The sequence below is a fragment of the Octopus sinensis genome, linkage group LG14 (genome assembly GCF_006345805.1).
Source record: "Octopus sinensis linkage group LG14, ASM634580v1, whole genome shotgun sequence".
Taxonomy (NCBI): domain Eukaryota; kingdom Metazoa; phylum Mollusca; class Cephalopoda; order Octopoda; family Octopodidae; genus Octopus; species Octopus sinensis.
The window spans coordinates 25878500-25897988 of record NC_043010.1 but is presented as its reverse complement, the minus strand read 5'-3'; the positions used below and the strand labels follow the sequence as shown (position 1 = coordinate 25897988).

The following is a 19489-nucleotide window of genomic DNA, read 5'->3' as shown; positions in this document are numbered from 1 at the left end:
ATACATATATATATATATATACATATATACATATAGATATATATAATACATATATATATATATATATATATACATATATATATATATATAATACATATATATATATATATATATATAATACATATATATATATATATATATACATATATATATGATATATACTAATATTATATATATATATATACAATATATATATATATACATTATATATATATATATATACATATATATATATATATATAGATCATATATATATATATATATCTAGAATATATATATATATTACTTAGATATATAATATATATATATATATATATATATATATGTATATATATATATAGATATGTATACATATATATTAGATATATGTACAGATATAATATATATATATATAGGGAATATAGAGATATATAATATATGTATATATCTATGATATATATAGTGTAGATAGATATATATATATATGTTATATATAATATATATATATAGAATAGAGGTATACATAGGATATAAATACATACAGATATATAGATACACTATATCATATAATATAATATATAATATATATAATATATACATATATATAATTATAATATATATATACAGATATATATATACCTATATATACATACATATATATACATTATAATATACATATATCTACATATATATTATATACATATATATACATTATATATAATTACATATATATACATATATATATATACATACATATAACATATATATATACATATATATATATATACATATAATATACAAGAATATATATACATACATATATATATATGTATCGCCTGGCACCTGTGCAGTGGCACGTAAAAAGCACCCACTACACTACGGACGTGGTTGGCGTTAGGAAGGGCATCCAGCTGTAGAAACATTGCCAGATTAGACTGGAGCCTGGGCAGCCTTCTGGCTTCCCAGAACCCCGGTCGAACCATCCAACCCATGCTAGCATGGAGAACGGACGTTAAACGATGATGATGATGATGATTATATATATATATATATATATATATACATATATTATATATATATATATATATATATATATATATACATATATATATACATATATATATATATATATATATAATTATATATATATATATATAGATATATATATATATATATATATATACATATATATGATTGATTGATTGATTGATGATTCCAGTTTCAGCTCATGAGCTGTGGCCATGCTGGGGCCCGCCATTGGTGTTGCTACTTGGTTTCACTTCATGGAGGATTTCTAGCAACTGATATTGGTGCATGAGAGAGTTCGATGCAGCTGCCCTCATTGCCCCTCCTGCGTGAAGTTGGTTCATCTGGGACACCTGACAGGAAGAGATCCAGCTCCATTTTAAAGACATCTGTATCCACCCCATGCAGGTCTCTCAGGTTCATCGGGAGGATATTGAAGAGCTGTGGGCCTCGGAAGCCCAGGCTATCACAGAATCTTGTCCTACATCTTGATGGCAAGTTTGGAGTCCTAGGCACCACGCAGTGGCGCCCAGTTCTGGCGTTTGCGTAACTCTCGATGCCAAAGTTCAGGACACTTCCCACCAGATCTTCCAGATGTATATTATTGCATATCTTTCCCGCCTACGCTCCAGGGAATATAATTTTAATCTCTTGAGTCTTTCCCAGTAGCTTACATTCTGCATAGAGGCTATCTTCTTTGTGTAGCTTCGTTGGATCGCCTCAAGTTCTGTGATCAACTTGACACTGGATGGTGACCATAGCTGAGAGCAATAGTCAAGTGACTTAGGACAAGTGTCTTCCAGAGGACCATCATGGTTTCTGTTCTCTCTGTTCTAAAGGTTCTAAGAATCCATCCAGCCAGCCGTCTGCATTTCACTGTCAGTTTAGCAACATGTACATGAAAGGTCGCGTCATCACTCATGTGAATACCCAGGTCACGCACTGATTGTGCCTCTGGGATTGCAATCCCTCCGGGTCCAGTGTATTCCTTGGGTATTGTATTCAGTTTTGCATGCTGATAGTTATAAGCTTGAAACTTTTCAGCATTGAACTGCATGCTATTCTTTTCAGCCCACTTGTATATTTCGTCCAGCTCATATTGCAGGTGCCTAGTGTCTTCAGGGTTCTGTATTGCCTGTGAAACTTTTGTATCATCTGCATAACTTGTGATCGTGGCTCTCCGCGTGGCTGAGGGCATGTCTGAGAGGGCCATTATGAACAGTAGTGGTCCCAAAACAGTGCCCTGTGGAACACCGCTCACTATTTGCGTGCTAATGGAAGTGGCCCCATTGGCTACTACCACCTGACTTCTATTCTTCAGAAAGTCGTGAAGCCATTCTCCTAGTTTTCCAACTATGCCAAGATCACGCAGTTTGTGACATATCATTCATGATCGACTTTATCGAAGGCCTTTGCGAAGTCGAGATATATGACTTCCACATTTGAGTGGTTGAGCAGTTGTTTCAGCACCCAGTCATAGTGCTGCAGGAGCTGAGTTAAGCAGCTCTTCCTGGTCGGAAACCATGTTGGGTGTCAGGCAGCAAGTCATTTTCTTCAAGGAAGGTGATTAGTTTCCTTCTGACTATTCGTTCCATGACCTTGCTGATGTGTGAGGTCAGAGAGATAGGTCTGTAGTTCTTGGCCTCCGCTCTGCTACCTCCTTTATGAATAGGGCATATTTTACCTTCCTTCAGTATATATATATATATATACATATATATAAACTATATATACATATATATATACATATATATATATATATATATATATATACATATATATATACATATATATATACATATATATATATATATATATATATCTATATATATATACTATATATATATAATATACATATATATATATATATATATAATTTATATATATATATATATATATATTATATATATACATATATATATATATACATATATACATATATATATATACATATATATATATATATTATACAATATATATATATATATATATATATATATATACATATATATATATATATATATACATATATATATATATATATATATATACATATCTATATATATATATATATATATATATATATATATATATATATATATATATATATATACATATACATATATATATATATATATATATATATATATATATATATATATATATATCAATCAATCACGTGATCACATGACCGACCAGACCATCAGATGTTGCTACACATCGCTGGTCACAATGCGTTCGCATTGTTTTTTAGCCTTCGAATGACGCCACCCCGCTGGCTAAGCAAGCAGGCCAACAGAAGAAAGTGGGAGAAAGAGTAGTGAAAGAGTACTGCAGGGATCACCACTGTGGAGCTTTTAAGTGTTTTCGCTCAATAAACACACACAACACCCGGTCTGGGAATCGAAACCGCGATCCTCCGACTGTGAGTCCGCTGCCCTAACCACTGAGCCATTGCGCCTCCACATATATATATATACATACATATAAAGGGTGAAATATAATTAATTTAATAAAATCAATAAATTTCACCGAGTGGAAAGAACCATATTTGGTAAAAATTATATAAAAATTATATAATTATAATAAAGGGTTATTTGCAACAAGTTGCTTAAACCACATACCGAAAATATTAGAAATAGCAGTCAAATAGGCTACTATTACTATTACTACAAAAATAAGTCTCCACAAACAACAGTATTTGTAACCTGTATATGGTAAAAAGAAGGAAGACAACGAAATCACACAGTTTACTTGGATTAATTATGGATGATCGTTTCTGGATTAGAATCGAAAGTTCATTTCTTTATCAACATAATATTTCCCATAAATCTAGAAATGCTAGGAAAAAACTCACCTATTATCTATCCGATCAGGCGACATCGAACGATATAACAGTCCGCTAGCATATCCACATTTATATAGACAAGCGAATTCGTATTTCCCTCCAAAATCTCACCACGTCAGATTTTCTTGATATTATTTTTGTAGTAATAGTAATAGTAGCCTATTTGACTGCTATTTCTAATATTTTTGGTATGTGGTTTAAGCAACTTGTTGCAAATAACCCTTTATTATAATCATATACATATATATATATATATATATATATATATATATATATTGGGGAAAAAAGGAGAGAATTACGAGGGGCGTTCAATAAGTAATGCTCCTGACCCACTTCCCATAGCAGTAGAGCAACAACACTTGGCACAGTTATTAGTCTTTTCCTACATAGGAACTACCCAGAGTTATGCATTTCTCCCATCGTTTGATACAGCTCTGGAGACAGTTTTTGTAGAAGACCCCAGCTTGGTCCTCCAACCACGACGTGACTTCAGAAATCAAGGCTGCATCATCTGGGAAACGCTTTCCTTTCAAAATCAACTTCATGGCTGGGAAGAGGTGAAAATCAGAGGGTGCAAGGGGAGGAGTTCATAGCTGCACGCCTGTGCTTCTGATCTGGCGACACGCGAGTTGTGGACCGGAGCGTTGTCCTGCAGGAGGAGGATGCCTTTGCTGATCTTGCCCCGCCTCTTGATTTTGATAGCTTCCCTTAATCTCCTCAAAAGTGAAGCATAATAGGCTCCTGTAATTGTGGTACCCTTTGCCAGGAAATCTGTCATCACTACTCCGTCCTGGTCCCAGAAGACTGTGAGCATAACCTTGTCAGCGGAGGGCTGCACCCTTGCCGTCTTTGGAGGAGGTGAGTCACGGTGCTTTCACTGCATTGACTGGGCTTTGGTCTATGGATCATAGTGATGGACCCAGGTTTTATCCTGTGTGATCAGTCTTTTGAAAAATTTTGACTCATCTTCTTGGCACATCTCCAAATTCATCCTCGAGCACTCAACTATCATTTTGGTTTTAATTTTGTCCTGATGAGTTCAGTAAATGAATGAAAGCACTAATAAAGAATTATCCAAAATTCTGACTACTTTTTCTTTTTCTTGATATACAATATTTGTACACCACCTCAAACGCCCTGTACATATATATATATATATATATCTAAAAGGGTAAAGATCCCTCCCCTTTGGTCATGAGTGATCATGGGATTGCACCTAGAAAATTACACTCCGAGGCACAAGTCTGGGCAAGGTTGTTTATGGAGGACCAGCAGTCACCCATGCATACAAAACTCCCCAAGGGAAAGGCAAAGGGGCCGATACAGCTTGACACCAGTGACTTTGCAACTCATTTCTGCAGCTGAGTGAACTGAAGCAATGTGAAATAAAGTGTCTTGCTCAAGAACACAACATGCAGCCTGCTCTGGGAATTGAACTCACAACCTCACGATTGTAAGCTCAATGCTCTAACCACTGAGCCATGTGCCTTTGCATACATGCATTCATATATGCATCCATGCATACATACATGCATCCTGTATGCATACATACAGACATGCATGCATGCATGTATACATGCAAACATACATACATAATTCTTTTTTTCTTTCTTTTAGTAAGCAACAAAAGTTCTTCAAATAAACTAGCGACCAAAAAAGAAAAAGTTTTGTTGAATTTTTCTGACAAGAGAGACTTTACTGAAGAGTTCCGGAAAGGTCGGAGTTGTGTTCTTACGAAAAAGAAGCTTGAATCTTTCATAAAAGAAAACACAACATTACCCAAAATTCTTGATTATGAAGTATCATCTTTGTTCTCTTCATTTCTTAAACCCAACCTTCTTGTAAGTATCTTGTCCACGGGGTTTTTTAAAAATTTGTTTTGCTTATTATCTTGTAGACTTTAATATTTATTGTCTATATTTATGCAATGGCTGTGAGGCTATGGTGGTGGAGTAGAATACTTTAACACACATGGTTGTAAGTTCAGAACTTATGTTGTTCATGTCTGTAATGACGCTACTGTGTAAGTTTCAGCGCACATGCGCAAAATTGGATTACTTCCGGTTGGCCACCGGATGTTTCCTCATGCGCATGCGCAGGAACTGCAACCTGAAAGCCTGACCGCTGAATCGGTCTTTCTGGCAGAGCAGCGCTAGCAGTCGGACGTGCCTTGACTTTCTCTCAGGGAACAACCCTACGCACAGAGAACCTCACCCCAACGAAGCGGGAACGAACACCGAATCATCTTGACTCGCATGAGAGAACATTGTAACCAGTCCTGTGGATTCGGCTGCCGGTTTCCCCACAAGAAATACATGTGTACATGTTTTACCTGTAAACCGCAGAATAAACCACCACTTACTGTTATCGAAGACAGCCTGACTTTGTCTCCGTTTCTTCAACTTGAATTGAATGTGACAGGATCAGACCAGACACCCCTCCAGTGTTCCTGAATTCTCATCCTGTTACAATTGGTGACCCTGAAAGGCAAAAAAACACAGCAAACAGGCTTGCCAGCATATGCTATCTACAGAACACAAACCTACACATGTTAGCACACATGTGCATTGACAACTTGTGTTTTTCTTCGTCTCCACTGTTCTCTCTCTGTTTCATTTTCTTTTTCTTCCTTTTCAGAACGGCGAAGGTGCGTACAAAATAAAAGTTTTCTCCACCGCACTCAGTACACTATTTAAAAAATTGTCCTTACAAATTTTTTTTTTTTCTGTAGCCTTTCTGTTTTTGTGCACACACACACCAATACACGAACATATTTTTTGTTTCTTTGCTTTGTCGGTTCACTAGGTTCTCCATTTCTCATTTCTTTCTACTCGTTTCCCTTTGCTCTGACAGGCGTTTCGGACGAACATGTCTGGATCAGGTTTACCCTTACTCACGGGGGATGCAGGCCTTTAGTTTGCCCAGGTTGAATCGCATTTTGCCGCCCATGCCGTACCTCTACAGCAGCAGTTGCATCTGCTCTACTCTAGCTTGCCTCCTCAACTCGCCACATCCGTCAAGGATCTCGTAATGAGTCCCCACCCAGACGCCACCTATGCGTCAGTCAAGACAGAGATTCTCTGACGCAACACGCGGTCGGGGGAGAGTAAGTTTAATGAATTAATGGCTGATGAGCAGTTGGGGGACAGGACTCCCTCACAATTCCTGCGCCACTTAAGGGAACTAAGTGGGAACGCAGCAGATGCGCCTCTGTTGCGAAAAATATTCTTCTCCAGGTTGCTTGCCAACGTGCAGACAATGTTGGCCATGGCCCTGGAGTCTGTCTCTGTTGACCAAATTGCCACGATGGCCGACAAAATATTGGAATTTTCCGGCCCACCTTCATCGCGGAGCTTGTACGCATGTACTGAGACCCCTCCGACAGCTTCTCTGACACACAATCCTTTAGCAGAGAAGATTGATACGCTTACACGACGCATAGATGATCTCTGCTGTAGGAGCAGGCAGTTGTAGTCGGCAGTTGTAGTCGGATCATGCAGTTGTAGTCGGAGTGGCTCTGTTTCTCGTAGTCGGAGTGGCTCTGTTTCTCATTCCTCTGGGCAACGTTCCGGCTGGTGCTGGTAACATTTAAAGTTTGCCGAAAAGGCAAACAGGTGTACCCAGCCGTGCAACTCTCAGCCCTCGTTAAACTAAGTCCGGAGGAGTTGAGCACAGCACATTCTTCCTTTTCATTTCTTAAAAATCGTGCGTTCTTTGTCAAAGATCTGGTGTCAAAGAAATTCTTCATGGTAGACACCGGCTCTTGTTGTAGCATCTGGCCTCTTCGTCTGACTGCAGACAAGCCCAAACGTTCTTCAATTGTTTTGCATGCCATTGACTCGTCTCCTATATCTACCTTCGGTCAGATTTCACTACGCCTCGACATTAATCTTCATCGAGATTTTCAATGGGTTTCGTCATCGCTGACATCCCGCATCCTATTCTTGGTGCTGATTTCTTCGATAGGTTTAATCTATTGGTGGATGTCAGGCGTCGGAGGCTTCTTGACAGTACTACGTCGCTCTCCATGCCGACTAGGAGTTCCACCAATGCCATCCTTAGCCCGACATTCTTTGTTGCCACCTCTGGAGACGCCTTTCACTCTCTTTTGGCTTCATTTCTGGAGCTAGTGGACATTGCCTTTCAGCCAGAAAAGCCTACCCACTCGACCCTTCATTTTATCACCACCACTGGGCCGCCTGTTTTTTCGCGCCCACAGTGCCTAGCGCCTGACCGTCTAAAAACGGCTAGGGCCGAGTTTGAGCACATGCTCTAACTTGGCCTAATACGCCCCTCCACCAGCCCATGGGCGTCTCCCCTTCACTTGGCACGAAAAGGGGAGTTTGAATTTCGCCCGGTAGGAACTATCGACGCCTCAATGCCGTAACATAGCCGATCGCTACCCTATAAGAAATCTTCAGTACTTTACGGCGAATCTCCATGGTTGTACCATTTTTCCAAAGTCGATCTTATACGCGCATATCACCAAATACCGGTCAACCCAGCCGACGTTCCAAAAACTGTGATTACTACCCTCTTTGGGTGTTTTGAGTTTTTATATATGAGTTTCGGTTTGAGGAATGCTACCAGCACCTTCCAGCGCTTCATTGATGAGGTTGTCCGCGGTCTTGATTTTGTGTTTGCCTATGTCGATGGTATACTCATTGCGAGCGACACATGTGAAAATCATCTCCGGCACCTTTCTCAGTTTTTTCAGCGTCTTCACGCTTATAGTGTACGCATAAATCCTGACAAGTGTGTTTTCGGACGCTCTTCTCTAGATTTTCTAGGTCATCATATTGATTCGAGTGGAATCAGACCTCTGTCGTCAAAGGTCGATGCCATTCAACGCATCACACCTCCCACTTCCTTGCGCCAGCTCAGGCATTATCTAGGGATGATCAATTTCTACAGATGCTTTATTCCCAGTTGTGCAGATAAGCTACTTCCTCTCACCAATCTATTAAAGGACGCTCCTAGAAAGGACAGTCAAGTCACCCTCTCTATTGAGGCACTGACAGCTTTTGAGTCCATTAAGAAGGATCTAGCTTCTGTTTCTTTACTTGCACATCCGGTTCCTGGTGCTTCTCTCTCTTTAACTGTAGACACATTGGACACTGCGATTGGCGCTGTGTTACAACACACAGTGGACGATCATACTCGACCTCTGGCTTTCTTTTCCCGCCAACTGCAACCAGCTGAACAACAATACAGCACTTTTGATCGTGAGCTCCTAGCGGTCTATCTATCGGTTTGTCATTTCCAGCATCAACTTGAAGGTCAAGATTTTGTGATCTATTTGGATCACAAGCCTCTTACGTTTGCCCTGTCTTCTAAAACGGACAAACTCTCGCCTCGTGCTTTCTGTCACCTGGATTATATTTCACAATTTACTAGTGACATTTGTCACATACCTGGAAAAGAGAACATTCCTGCTGACGCTCTCTCTCGCCTTCCAGTCTGCGCTCTTTCGTCTCCTGCTGCTATCAACTTAACTGCCATTTCGCAGGAGCAGCCACCTTTGGCGACATTAGACTTAACTTTGCCTAAGTTCTCCTGTTGCCAGTTTTCCTATCTTCTGCTTCCGTCAGCCGAAGGCACCATTCTTTGTGATACTTCCACTGCTTCTCCCAGGCCACTCGTGCCTGAGAATCATCAATGCTCAGTGTTTGAGGTACTGCACTCCTTATCACATCCTGGAATCGCTGCTACCCTTAAGCTTATCACTGCTCGTTTTTTCTGGCCGAATATGCGTTGCACTATTACCTCTTGGACACGCACTTGCTCCAAGTGTCAACGGTCCAAGATTCAATGGCACGTTTGTGCCCCGATTGGACATTTTCCCCCTACGGAGGACCGTTTTCGCCATCTGGTTGGACCATGGCCTGTGAGTCACGGGTTTTCTTATCTTTTAACTTTTGTCGATCGTTTCTCCCATTGGCCAGAAGCCATTCCGATAGCAGATATTTCTGCTGAGTCTGTTGCTCGAGCCTTTGTTTCTAACTGGATTTCCTGTTTCGGAGTTCCATCCAGATTGACTACTGATTGTGGACGTCAGTTTGAAGCTTCGTTATTTCGTGAATTATCGCGCATTCTGGATGTGCATCATATTTACACTACCAGTTATCATCCAGCGTCTAATGGATTAGTTGAACGGTTCCATAGACAGCTCAAGGCCGCTCTTCGTGCCTCTTCAGATCCACAGTCTTGGACTGAATTTCTGCCAATTGTGCTTCTTGGTTGTTGTACTGCTGTCAAGGCAGACCTGGGTTTTTCTTCTGCAGAGCTACTGTATGGTACCACACCGGCATTGCCTGGTACGATGTTGGTGCCAGACACTTCACAGACCCATGATCCGGTGTCCTATGTCGCCAGACTGCGTTCTTATTTTTCAAATCTTCCACCCATGGTTTCCAGGCAACAATCTCCACCGTCTCATCTCCCACCAGATATGGACACTTGGTCGCATGTTTTTGTTCGAGATGACTCTGTCAAGGGACCTCTTGTTTCTCCTTATAAAGGACCTTTCCATGTGCTTTCTCGCACACCTAAGGTTTTCACCATCAAAATGAATGGTCATGCGGAGACCGTTTCGGTAGATCAACTAAAAAAAGCACATTTTGAGGTGTCTTCATCTCTCGATGACACCGTTGCAACACCCACCTATGCACCTTTGACAACACATTCACCTACACTGACACCTCTGCCTCTACCAGCTCCTACAATGCCACCTTCTCCGTCGACGGGTGCCCCGAGCACACCGTATATTACAAGATCGGGTAGAACTGTTCATTGGCCCAAGAGACTTTCAAAAACAATTTACGTTTGACTTTCCTTTCTTTTCATGTTTTACTCTTGGACAATTGTGAAGAGACAAAAAAAAAACTTTGTGCATGTTATATATTCTTTTGCATTTCAATTTTCTGTTGTCATATTGCGTGCCACATCTTCTGGGGGATCGGCAGCCATCTTGTTTTCTGCAGCCACTACAATTTTCTTTTTTCATGCCTCTGCACTCGAGGGGGAGCCATGTAGTGACGCTACTGTGTAAGTTTCAGCGCACATGCGCAGAATTGGATTACTTCCGGTTGGCCACCGGACGTTTCCTCATGCGCATGCGCAGGAACTGCAGCCTGAAAGCCTGACGGCTGAATCAGTCTTTCTGGCAGGGCAGCGCTAGCGGTTGGACATGGCTTGACTTTCTTTCAGGGAACAACCCTATGCACAGAGAACCTCACTCCAACGAAGCGGCAACGAACACCGAATCATCTTGACTCGCATGGATTCGACTGCCGGTTTCTCCACAAGAAATACATGTGTACATGTTTTACCTGTAAACCGCAGAATAAATCACCACTTACTGTTATCGAAGACAGCCTGACTTTGTCTCCGTTTCTTCAACTTGAATTGAATGTGACAGGATCAGACCAGACACCCCTCCAGTGTTCCTGAATTCTCATCCTGTTACATGTCCCTGGGCAAAGGGCATAGCTGTGCTTGCTTCAGTTTGTTTGACTGATGGAAAAAAACAGGCTTAACTTCTTTGTGTGTGATGAAGGTTGGAAACAAGAAAATCTTCCTCAACAAATTCATCTGACCCATGCAAGCATGAAAAAGTAGATGTTAATACAACAATGATGGCAATGATGATAGTAACAATGGCAATAGCAGTGATCATATGTCTGTACAGACAAGAGGCACTTCTTTCAGTTTCCGTCTAGCAAATCCACTCATAAGGCTTTGGTGGGCCCGAAGTTGTAGTAGAGGACACTTGCTGACAAGATGCCATGCATTTGTGTATTTGTTTCAATAGTGTGGCTCAGTTTAACCGTTGATATATGAGGCAGAAGTTACTGCAACCCTAAGTAATAATACAACTGATAAGAAGTCTTATAATGGATTATGTGAAGGAGAATTTAAAAATAGTTATGCCAATCACATAGCCTCCTGACATAAGGACAAAAGTAAAGCTACTAAGTTTGCTAGCTATGTATGGAATTTGAAAGATATTGAAACACCGCATGTGACTAAGTGGAAAGTAATTGAGAAATCCATACCTTATGTTAACGGATCGAATAAATGTAGGCTTTGTTTGGTTGAAAGAGTGCAGATCCTGTTCAGATTTAAGATCCCTAACTCTCTATGGAACTCCAGGTCAGAAATTTTCAGGTGTTGGATGCATACATATAAATATATTTTGAAGAATTGGAAAATTCCGCCTATTCCTGACTGACTTGTTGATATCTTTCCACCCTTATAATTTAAGCTCTAAAGAAGGTAGCTCTTTTACCTTTTTACTTTTTGCTTTTGACATTTTAGTTTTTGTTTTTTGTTTTCCTTTTTCTGTTTTTTACTTTCTGTATTTTCTACATGCTGCCTTCTCAGCTTTTGTTTTTTGTGTTTCTTCTATTATTCAATATTCAATTTTTATAGTTCGTTATGATATGTGGTTTGTGTCTGAAGAATATGTTTCAATATTTCTCAATATATGAAACTATAAGTAGCACTTAAAGACGTCTATTGTGCCCTTTAAATAAATAATATATGCACAAGGTGCAGGAGTGGCTCTGTGGTAAGAAACTTGCTTCCCAACCACTTGGTTCCAGGTTCAGTCTCACTGCGTGGCACCTTGGGTGGTGGCGGTGGTTGCAGCGGTTTCTACTATAGGCACAAGGCCCAAAATTTTGGGGGAGGGGTCCAGTCGATTAGATCAACCCCAGTATGCAACAGGTACTTAATTTATTGACCCCAAAAGGATGAAAGGTAAAGTTGACCTTGGCGGAATTTGAACTCAGAACGTAGTGGCAGATGAAGCATTTCACCTGGTGTGCTAACGATTCTGCCAGCTTGCCGCTTTTGTAATAATAATAATAATAATAATAGTAATAATGATGATGATAACGATCCTTTTTACTGGAGGCACAAGGTCTCAAATTTGTGTTGAAGGGAACTAGTAGATTACATCAACCCCAGTGTGTAACTGGTACTTAATTTATCGACCCTGAAAGGATGAAAGGCAAAGTTGACCTCTGTGGAATTTGAACTCAGAACGTAGTGACAAGCGAAATATCACTAAACATCTCGCCCAGCATGCCAACGATTCTATCAGTTCGCTGCGTTTGTAGTAGTAGTAGTAGTAGTAGTAATAATAATAATAATAATTAATGTTTTTATTTGTAATTTATAAATTATGTAAAAAAATATATCCTTTTTTTTTCTTTGGTTTCTTTCAGGTAAGGCGACAGGTGTGCAGTTCTGTGAACGCTGATGACCTTGTGGGTGACTACGATTACAACAACTGCAATGATAAAGAGAATTACTGTCCTGCTTATGACCAGGTAGTCTTTTAAGTTGGTTTCATTAACAACAAGCCTGATAACAAGGGAGCAGATGTGGGTTGTTTTAATAGAGCATGCGTGTGTATGCATGTATTTTCTAGGTACATGGGTGAGTGAGTGTTAAGTGTTATTGGGTTGTCTTGTGTTGGAGGTTGCTGTCTCTCTTAAAAAATAATTGTGTGTGTGTTTCTGTTGCAGTCACACTGAGTGGTAAAACATTTTCTAGAGTGATTATACTCAGGGATAGTTATCAGAACTAATGTGGTGGTGGCAGTGGCGGCGGCACTCAACAAGCTTGATGATGATGATGATGATGATGATGAGAATGCCAATCATGGTGGTGGTGGTCATCGTAATAGTGGCAGAGGCCGCAGAGACAGTAAAAGTGGCAGTGGTGGTAATGGTGGTGTTGGTAGTGGTGGTAGTAGTAACGATAGTGGTGGCAGTGGCAGCAGGGGTAATGTGGGACAGGAGTTAAGGCTGTAACCTGTGGTGGTGATGGAGTGTTATAAATGTGAATTAGAACATGGTGCTGGTGGGTGTGGGGTGTTGCAGTGGTGGATGTCATGTGATAGGTGTGACATATGGTGGCGGCGGCAGTGGCAAAGCATTAGGGAGGGCTTTGGAGAGTGTAAGGGGTTATGACAACGTGGTGTGTGTGTGGTGTTTATTAGAGTATTTTGTGTGGGTGAGAGCAGGGGTTACCACAATGTGTCAGGATGAGGATGACTGAAATGTAATGTCTGTCTTTATGTGTGTGAAGGTGGATGCTACAAGGTTTTGTGGCAGGGGTTTATGGAGACATGCAAAGAAGGGGTTTTGAGGACATTTTTCATAAGGGTCATTGAGGGATGGTGTTAATGTCATCATCATTTAACATCCGTTTTCCATGCTGGCATAAGTTGGATAGCTTGACAGGAGCTGGCCAGGCCAGGGTCCACACCAGATTCCATAGTGTCTGGTTTGGCTCGGTTCCTACAGTTGGATCCCCCTTCCTAATGCCAACCACCTTACATACAGAGTGTACTGGGTGTTTCTTGCGGGGCACATGGAGGACAGGTCTTCTTGAGTATAGCTATGCTCCATATATCTTAGTATGTGGTGATAGTTTTAGGGACAAATCTAGTGTGTTCGTGTCAAGGGAGCAAAGGGGCATTATAGGAACATCTTGCTTTTGTAGCTCTTGAGTGGTGAGCAACTCGTCTGTGAACAAGGATCAGGATCTGTTTTGTATGAGGGGGTTTATATGCTTGTGTTTGGCAATGTCCTGAGTGGATTTGGTCAGCCCAGGACTGGAGTAGAAAACCTATGTCCAAGGTGCTGTTCAGTGGACTGATCCCAAAATCACTTGGTTGAACACGAGCTTCTTAACCCCACAGCTATGCCAGCATCTGTGTATAACTCTCTCTTTACTCTTTTACTCTTTTCAGTCATTTGACTGCGGCCATACTGGAGCACCACCTTTAGTCGAGCAAATCGACAACAGGACTTATTCTTTGTAAGCCTAGTACTTATTCTATCAGTCTCTTTTGCTGAACTGCTAAGTCACCGGGACGTAAACACACCAGCATCGGTTGTCAAGCGATGTCAGGGGGACAAACACAAACACACACACACATATATATATGCATATACATATATACGACGGGCTTTCAGTTTCTGTCTACCAAATGAACTCATAAGGCTTTGGTCGGCCTGAGGCTATAGTAGAAAACATTTTCTCAAAATGCCATGCAGTAGGACTGAACCCGGAACCATGTGGTTGGTAAGCAAGCTACTTACCACACAGCCACTCCTGGACAAAAAAAGAAAATGTACTTGATGCATTGGTCAGGAGTTGAACCTGGATTAGTTGCTTGGAAGCATCCATGTTGTTACACTGCCAATGCCTCATATATAACAGAGTGAAAGACTGAGACTATTTGGCATTATGCTGGACTTTGAGTGTTGGACCTCATGGAAGCAGTGATCGAGTCCATTTGGCATTATGTCGTGCTTGAGAAGAAGACCCATGAAGCCAAGTAAAAACACAGTCGTGGCAGGTACCTGTGTCATGCGAATGGTACCCAAGCTAGTTGCATGTAAAGGCACCAATGACACTCTTGGAGTGGTTGGTGTTAGGAAGGGCATCAAGCTGTAGAAAACCATGCCAAATAAGACTGGGGTCTGGTGCAGCTCCCCAGCTTGCCAGCCCTGATCAAACCATTCAACCCATGCCAGCTTGGACAATGGATGTTAAATGATAATAATGATGATGATGATGAGAATGAGCAGGGAGTTCCATTGATTGAACAACTGGAACAATCTTGGTTGAAACCAAACAAAAGATTCCTTTACTGTTTTGCCTGCGTACCTTACCCCTAGAAATTCACCTGTGTCTGTAAACCAAGCTGTTTGGTGATGAGATGTGATGATGACAATGACGGTATTTTGGGTATCATGGTTTTCATAGTGTTGCATTGGTCTTGATGGCGACATTAATGATGATGATGATGATAATGGTTGGAGATGATAAATGCACTTATATTAATACAATAATAATAATGATAATTAATTCTTTTTATTAGCCACAAGGGCTGACAAACATGATTGGAAAGCATAAAGGGACAAAACACGACGCAAGGTTACAAAGGGTTTTGTCCGTTTGTGAAAAAATTGTGTAAAAACAGTGTAACAATCAAATAATATAACAACGAAAAACTCTCAATATGGGGAGGCGTTACGAAAGGTTCCTGGTGGAAAAACCCATAAAAGCCAACGGGAGCCTGGTCAAAAAGGGAGTAGAGAGCCCCTTTCTCCTTTTATAATACCTTTTTCAATTACAGGCGAAACCTCAGAATTGGTCCATTTATACTGGCCATTCTTGCACAATTCACCCACCTTTCAGAAAACTTGCTATCAGACAGCACTCTCCTCTCTAACCTCATCTTCCTTTTCAAGTGAAACTTGAAAAAGTTGATGAGGCTTTGACCAAAGAGGAAAGTGTCTGACTTTAGCCCTTTCAAACGGGTCCACCATATAACCTCTTTCGCCACAGCCACTAGGCACAGGAAAACGGCCTTGCCCTCTTTGTTAAAGGAGATTGGCGGGGCAATCTTCACTATGGATTCAGCTGATAGCCGGATCCGTCCTATACGTGACAGTAGCTGTTCGACATAAACCCATAGTTCAGCAATACTCGGGCACTGGACGAGTGCTTGCAAAACGGTTTCGTCGTCCTGGCAACACCTCGGGCAGGCCCGGCTGATGGCACTTCCGTGCCGGTAGAGTTTATCTCAAACAGGCAGAGCTCCTTGGCAGCACTGCCAGGTGAGGGACCTTTGGAAATTATCCATTGGCCCCGGTCCGAAAGCTCTTCCAAACAGACCGCTCAGTTCGTTATCATCAACGCCTAGAGTTTCCCCGACAACATCGTCGCAATTTTTCCTCCACTAACCCTCTATAGAAAGCTAGAGTGGAACTAAAACCGATCGCATTGCCCGCCTGGTGGAGGGCGGAGAGAGCTTGACGGCACTCAAGGTGCCAAGCGCCTTTTCTCGGTCTACATTTGATCCAGGTCTGCAGCTCTGTCAAAGAGAGGAGCTGCGGAAAGTCACGTCTGACAAAAGACGACCACACCTGTTCACTGTCTAGGAAACACTTGAGATGCCTTAGCCTGAGTGCATGTCTGCGCATCAGTAAAACTGGCATGCCAAGGCCTCCGTTCAGCGGTCATTGACAGCAGGTGGATCGCCTGACCAGTGGCACCTGACCCTTCCACAAAAAGTCGAAAAGCAGGCGTACCAGCTTGGCCAACCAGTGGTTGGGACAAGGGACGACGGTCAAGCGGTAATAGGCGGCGAGCTGGCAGAAACGTTAGCACGCCGCCCGAAATGCTTTGCGGTATTTCGTCTAGCGCTACGTTCTGAGTTCAAATTCCGCCGAGGTCGACTTTGCCTTTCATCCTTTCGAGGTCGATAAATTAAGTACCAGTGACGCACTGGGGTCGATATAATCGACTTGATCTCCTTGTCTGTCCTTGTTTGTCCCCTCTGTGTTTAGCCCCTTGTGGGTAGTAAAGAAATAGGTAATAGATGACGGATGCGATGTACGCATTCGCCACCTCCGCTCGACCTTTCAGAGACAGCTTCCTCTCAGCCCATTTCTGGGTGAGACGTGCCACCCTGCTCGTCACCTCTTCCCAGTTTTTATCCACCTGGAGGTCCGGACCGAACCAGACCCTGAGCAGTTTAACGGGTCCGTCTGTCCAGTGCCCTACGACGCTGTTGGACAGCATGGGCTTGCCTCTCCAGGTGCCCAGTTGCAAGTCCACAGACTTTTCCACGTTAATCTTTGCCCCTGTCACCACTTCGTACTCGTTTAGCGTCTCGCCAATCAGGTCAATATGCCTGTGGCTCGACACTATCACGGTGACGTCGTCGGCATAGGCAGACATACTGTTTCCATCTAGATCACGCGGGATACCCCTCAAAGCCTCCAACTTGCGCAGTAATGGCTTGAGAGTCAATATGTATAAGAGGGAGGAGAGAGGGCATCCTTGGCGGACTGAACGTGAGATGTCAAACGGTTCCGAAAGGTGACCGTTCACCCGTATCACTGAGCAGATGTTGCTGTATAAAGCAGCGATCCACCCGCAGAAGACTGGACCGAAGCCGGCTGCCTTGAGAACAGCTGCCAGGTACCGATGGTCGACCCTATTGAAGGCTTTACTCTGATCTAAATTGATCAAAGCCCCACCCACGCCAGTGTCGTTACCCACCCTCTCTATCTTGTAGCGCATGAGATGGAGATTGTCATGTATTGACCTGGTCGGTATGGCGCATGTTTGCATCTTGCCAACCAGCTTGTCCACGACAAGCGCCAATCTCTTGGCTAGCACCTTGGCCAAAATCTTCAACTCTGCCTCGAGCAGAGTGATGGGCCGAAAATTCCCTATAACGTCCCCCTTGTTTGGGTCCTTTCTCAGCAAAGCCACCACCCCTCGACAGACAAAAGCAGGAATTCTCCCGTTTTGCTGCCAGTTGCAGTAGACGTTTGCCAGCAGGCCCACAAACAAGTCTGGCATTGAAGTGTAAAGCTCGTAGAGCAAACCCGGCAATCTACCTCTCGTGCAACTCTTCATTGCTTCCTCCACTTCCCAGGCAGATGTCGGTCCTTTGCAGCACTCTGCCTCGCTGTCCGAGAGTTGCGGTAGGCCATCCAGGTGCACACCAAATTCTGTATCATTGTCCGTTCCACCGCTCGTCTCAAACAGTTGAGTAAAGTGCCGCTGAAACACCACACACATCTGCTTCGGTTCGGTAACCTCGCGCCCGTTCTGGTCCACCAAAGACCGAATGGTTGCCTCGCTTCGCCTCCGCCACGCGGGTCCATCGAGTGGCCCTAGTCCCCTCCCCGCTTAGCGAACGTGCCTTAGCTCTGACAACGCAGCCTTCGTGTTTGGTGTCAAAGTGTTGGTCGAGGGCCAACCTTGCCGCCAACACGTCAGTCGCGATGCCAGTCTCAAGAGCCTTATCTAGTTTCTTAACTAAATCCCGCTCTCTCTTCTTACGTTCAATAGCTAGAGTCTTACTAAACCTAATCAACTCTACTCTAATTGCTCTCTTGAGGGCAAACCACCAGTTGTTGTTGATGATTGCCCCCGTGAGCGCCTGCTTAACTAATAAATTAATCCGGTCTCTGTAGGCTTTGCACGCCGTTAACAACGCATTCAGCTTCCAGTAGCCGGGTCCTTGTCTATGTAGCCTATCTAAGTCGACCGTACAGATCACGAATTTGTGGTCCGTGTAGTCGACTAGGTGGAATTGTGGACACCCTATGCTGTCCTTATCCGCTGGCCTACAAAACACTCTATCTAAGTACGATCTAGACGACCCGATGCAATTGGTCCAAGTCCACATTGGCACATTCGGGTTGTCTAGTTGAAACCTGTTGGACAGCTGAAAGCATCCGAGCAGGTTGGCGAGGCTCTTGCACCCCCCTCTCCTATCAGATGCTCCCCTGCCCACCCGATCGAGACGTTCGTTTAAGACAGCGTTCCAATCCCCAACTAGCACTAGAGTGCGTGACGTTCTTAGGAAAACTTCCAGACGTTTGAAATAATCCGACTGCCCTGCTCCTGTCGGAGCGTAGGCAGCCAGCAGTCTGAAAGCACCGCCGTCACTACCGTCTACGTCGAGGACCACCAACTTACCTTCCGGATCCAGGAAGACTGTCCTTATTTTCAAGTCCAGGCCCTTCCGAAACAACACTGCAGTACCACCACCGCCCGCTCCCGGCCGATATGGAGATAGAAAGA

The 19489-nt window shown here is 42.6% G+C and overlaps 1 protein-coding gene across 1 annotated transcript in view; it reads left to right on the top strand.

Moving 5' to 3' along the window:
• LOC115219099 (condensin complex subunit 2) overlaps positions 1 to 19489 on the top strand; it is a 90166-nt gene that overhangs the window by 58598 nt on the left and 12079 nt on the right. The window contains exons 13-14 of the mRNA XM_029789172.2: positions 5471 to 5694; positions 13087 to 13191. Coding sequence (XP_029645032.1) covers positions 5471 to 5694; positions 13087 to 13191 — 329 coding nt within the window. The remainder of the gene's footprint in view (positions 1 to 5470; positions 5695 to 13086; positions 13192 to 19489) is intronic.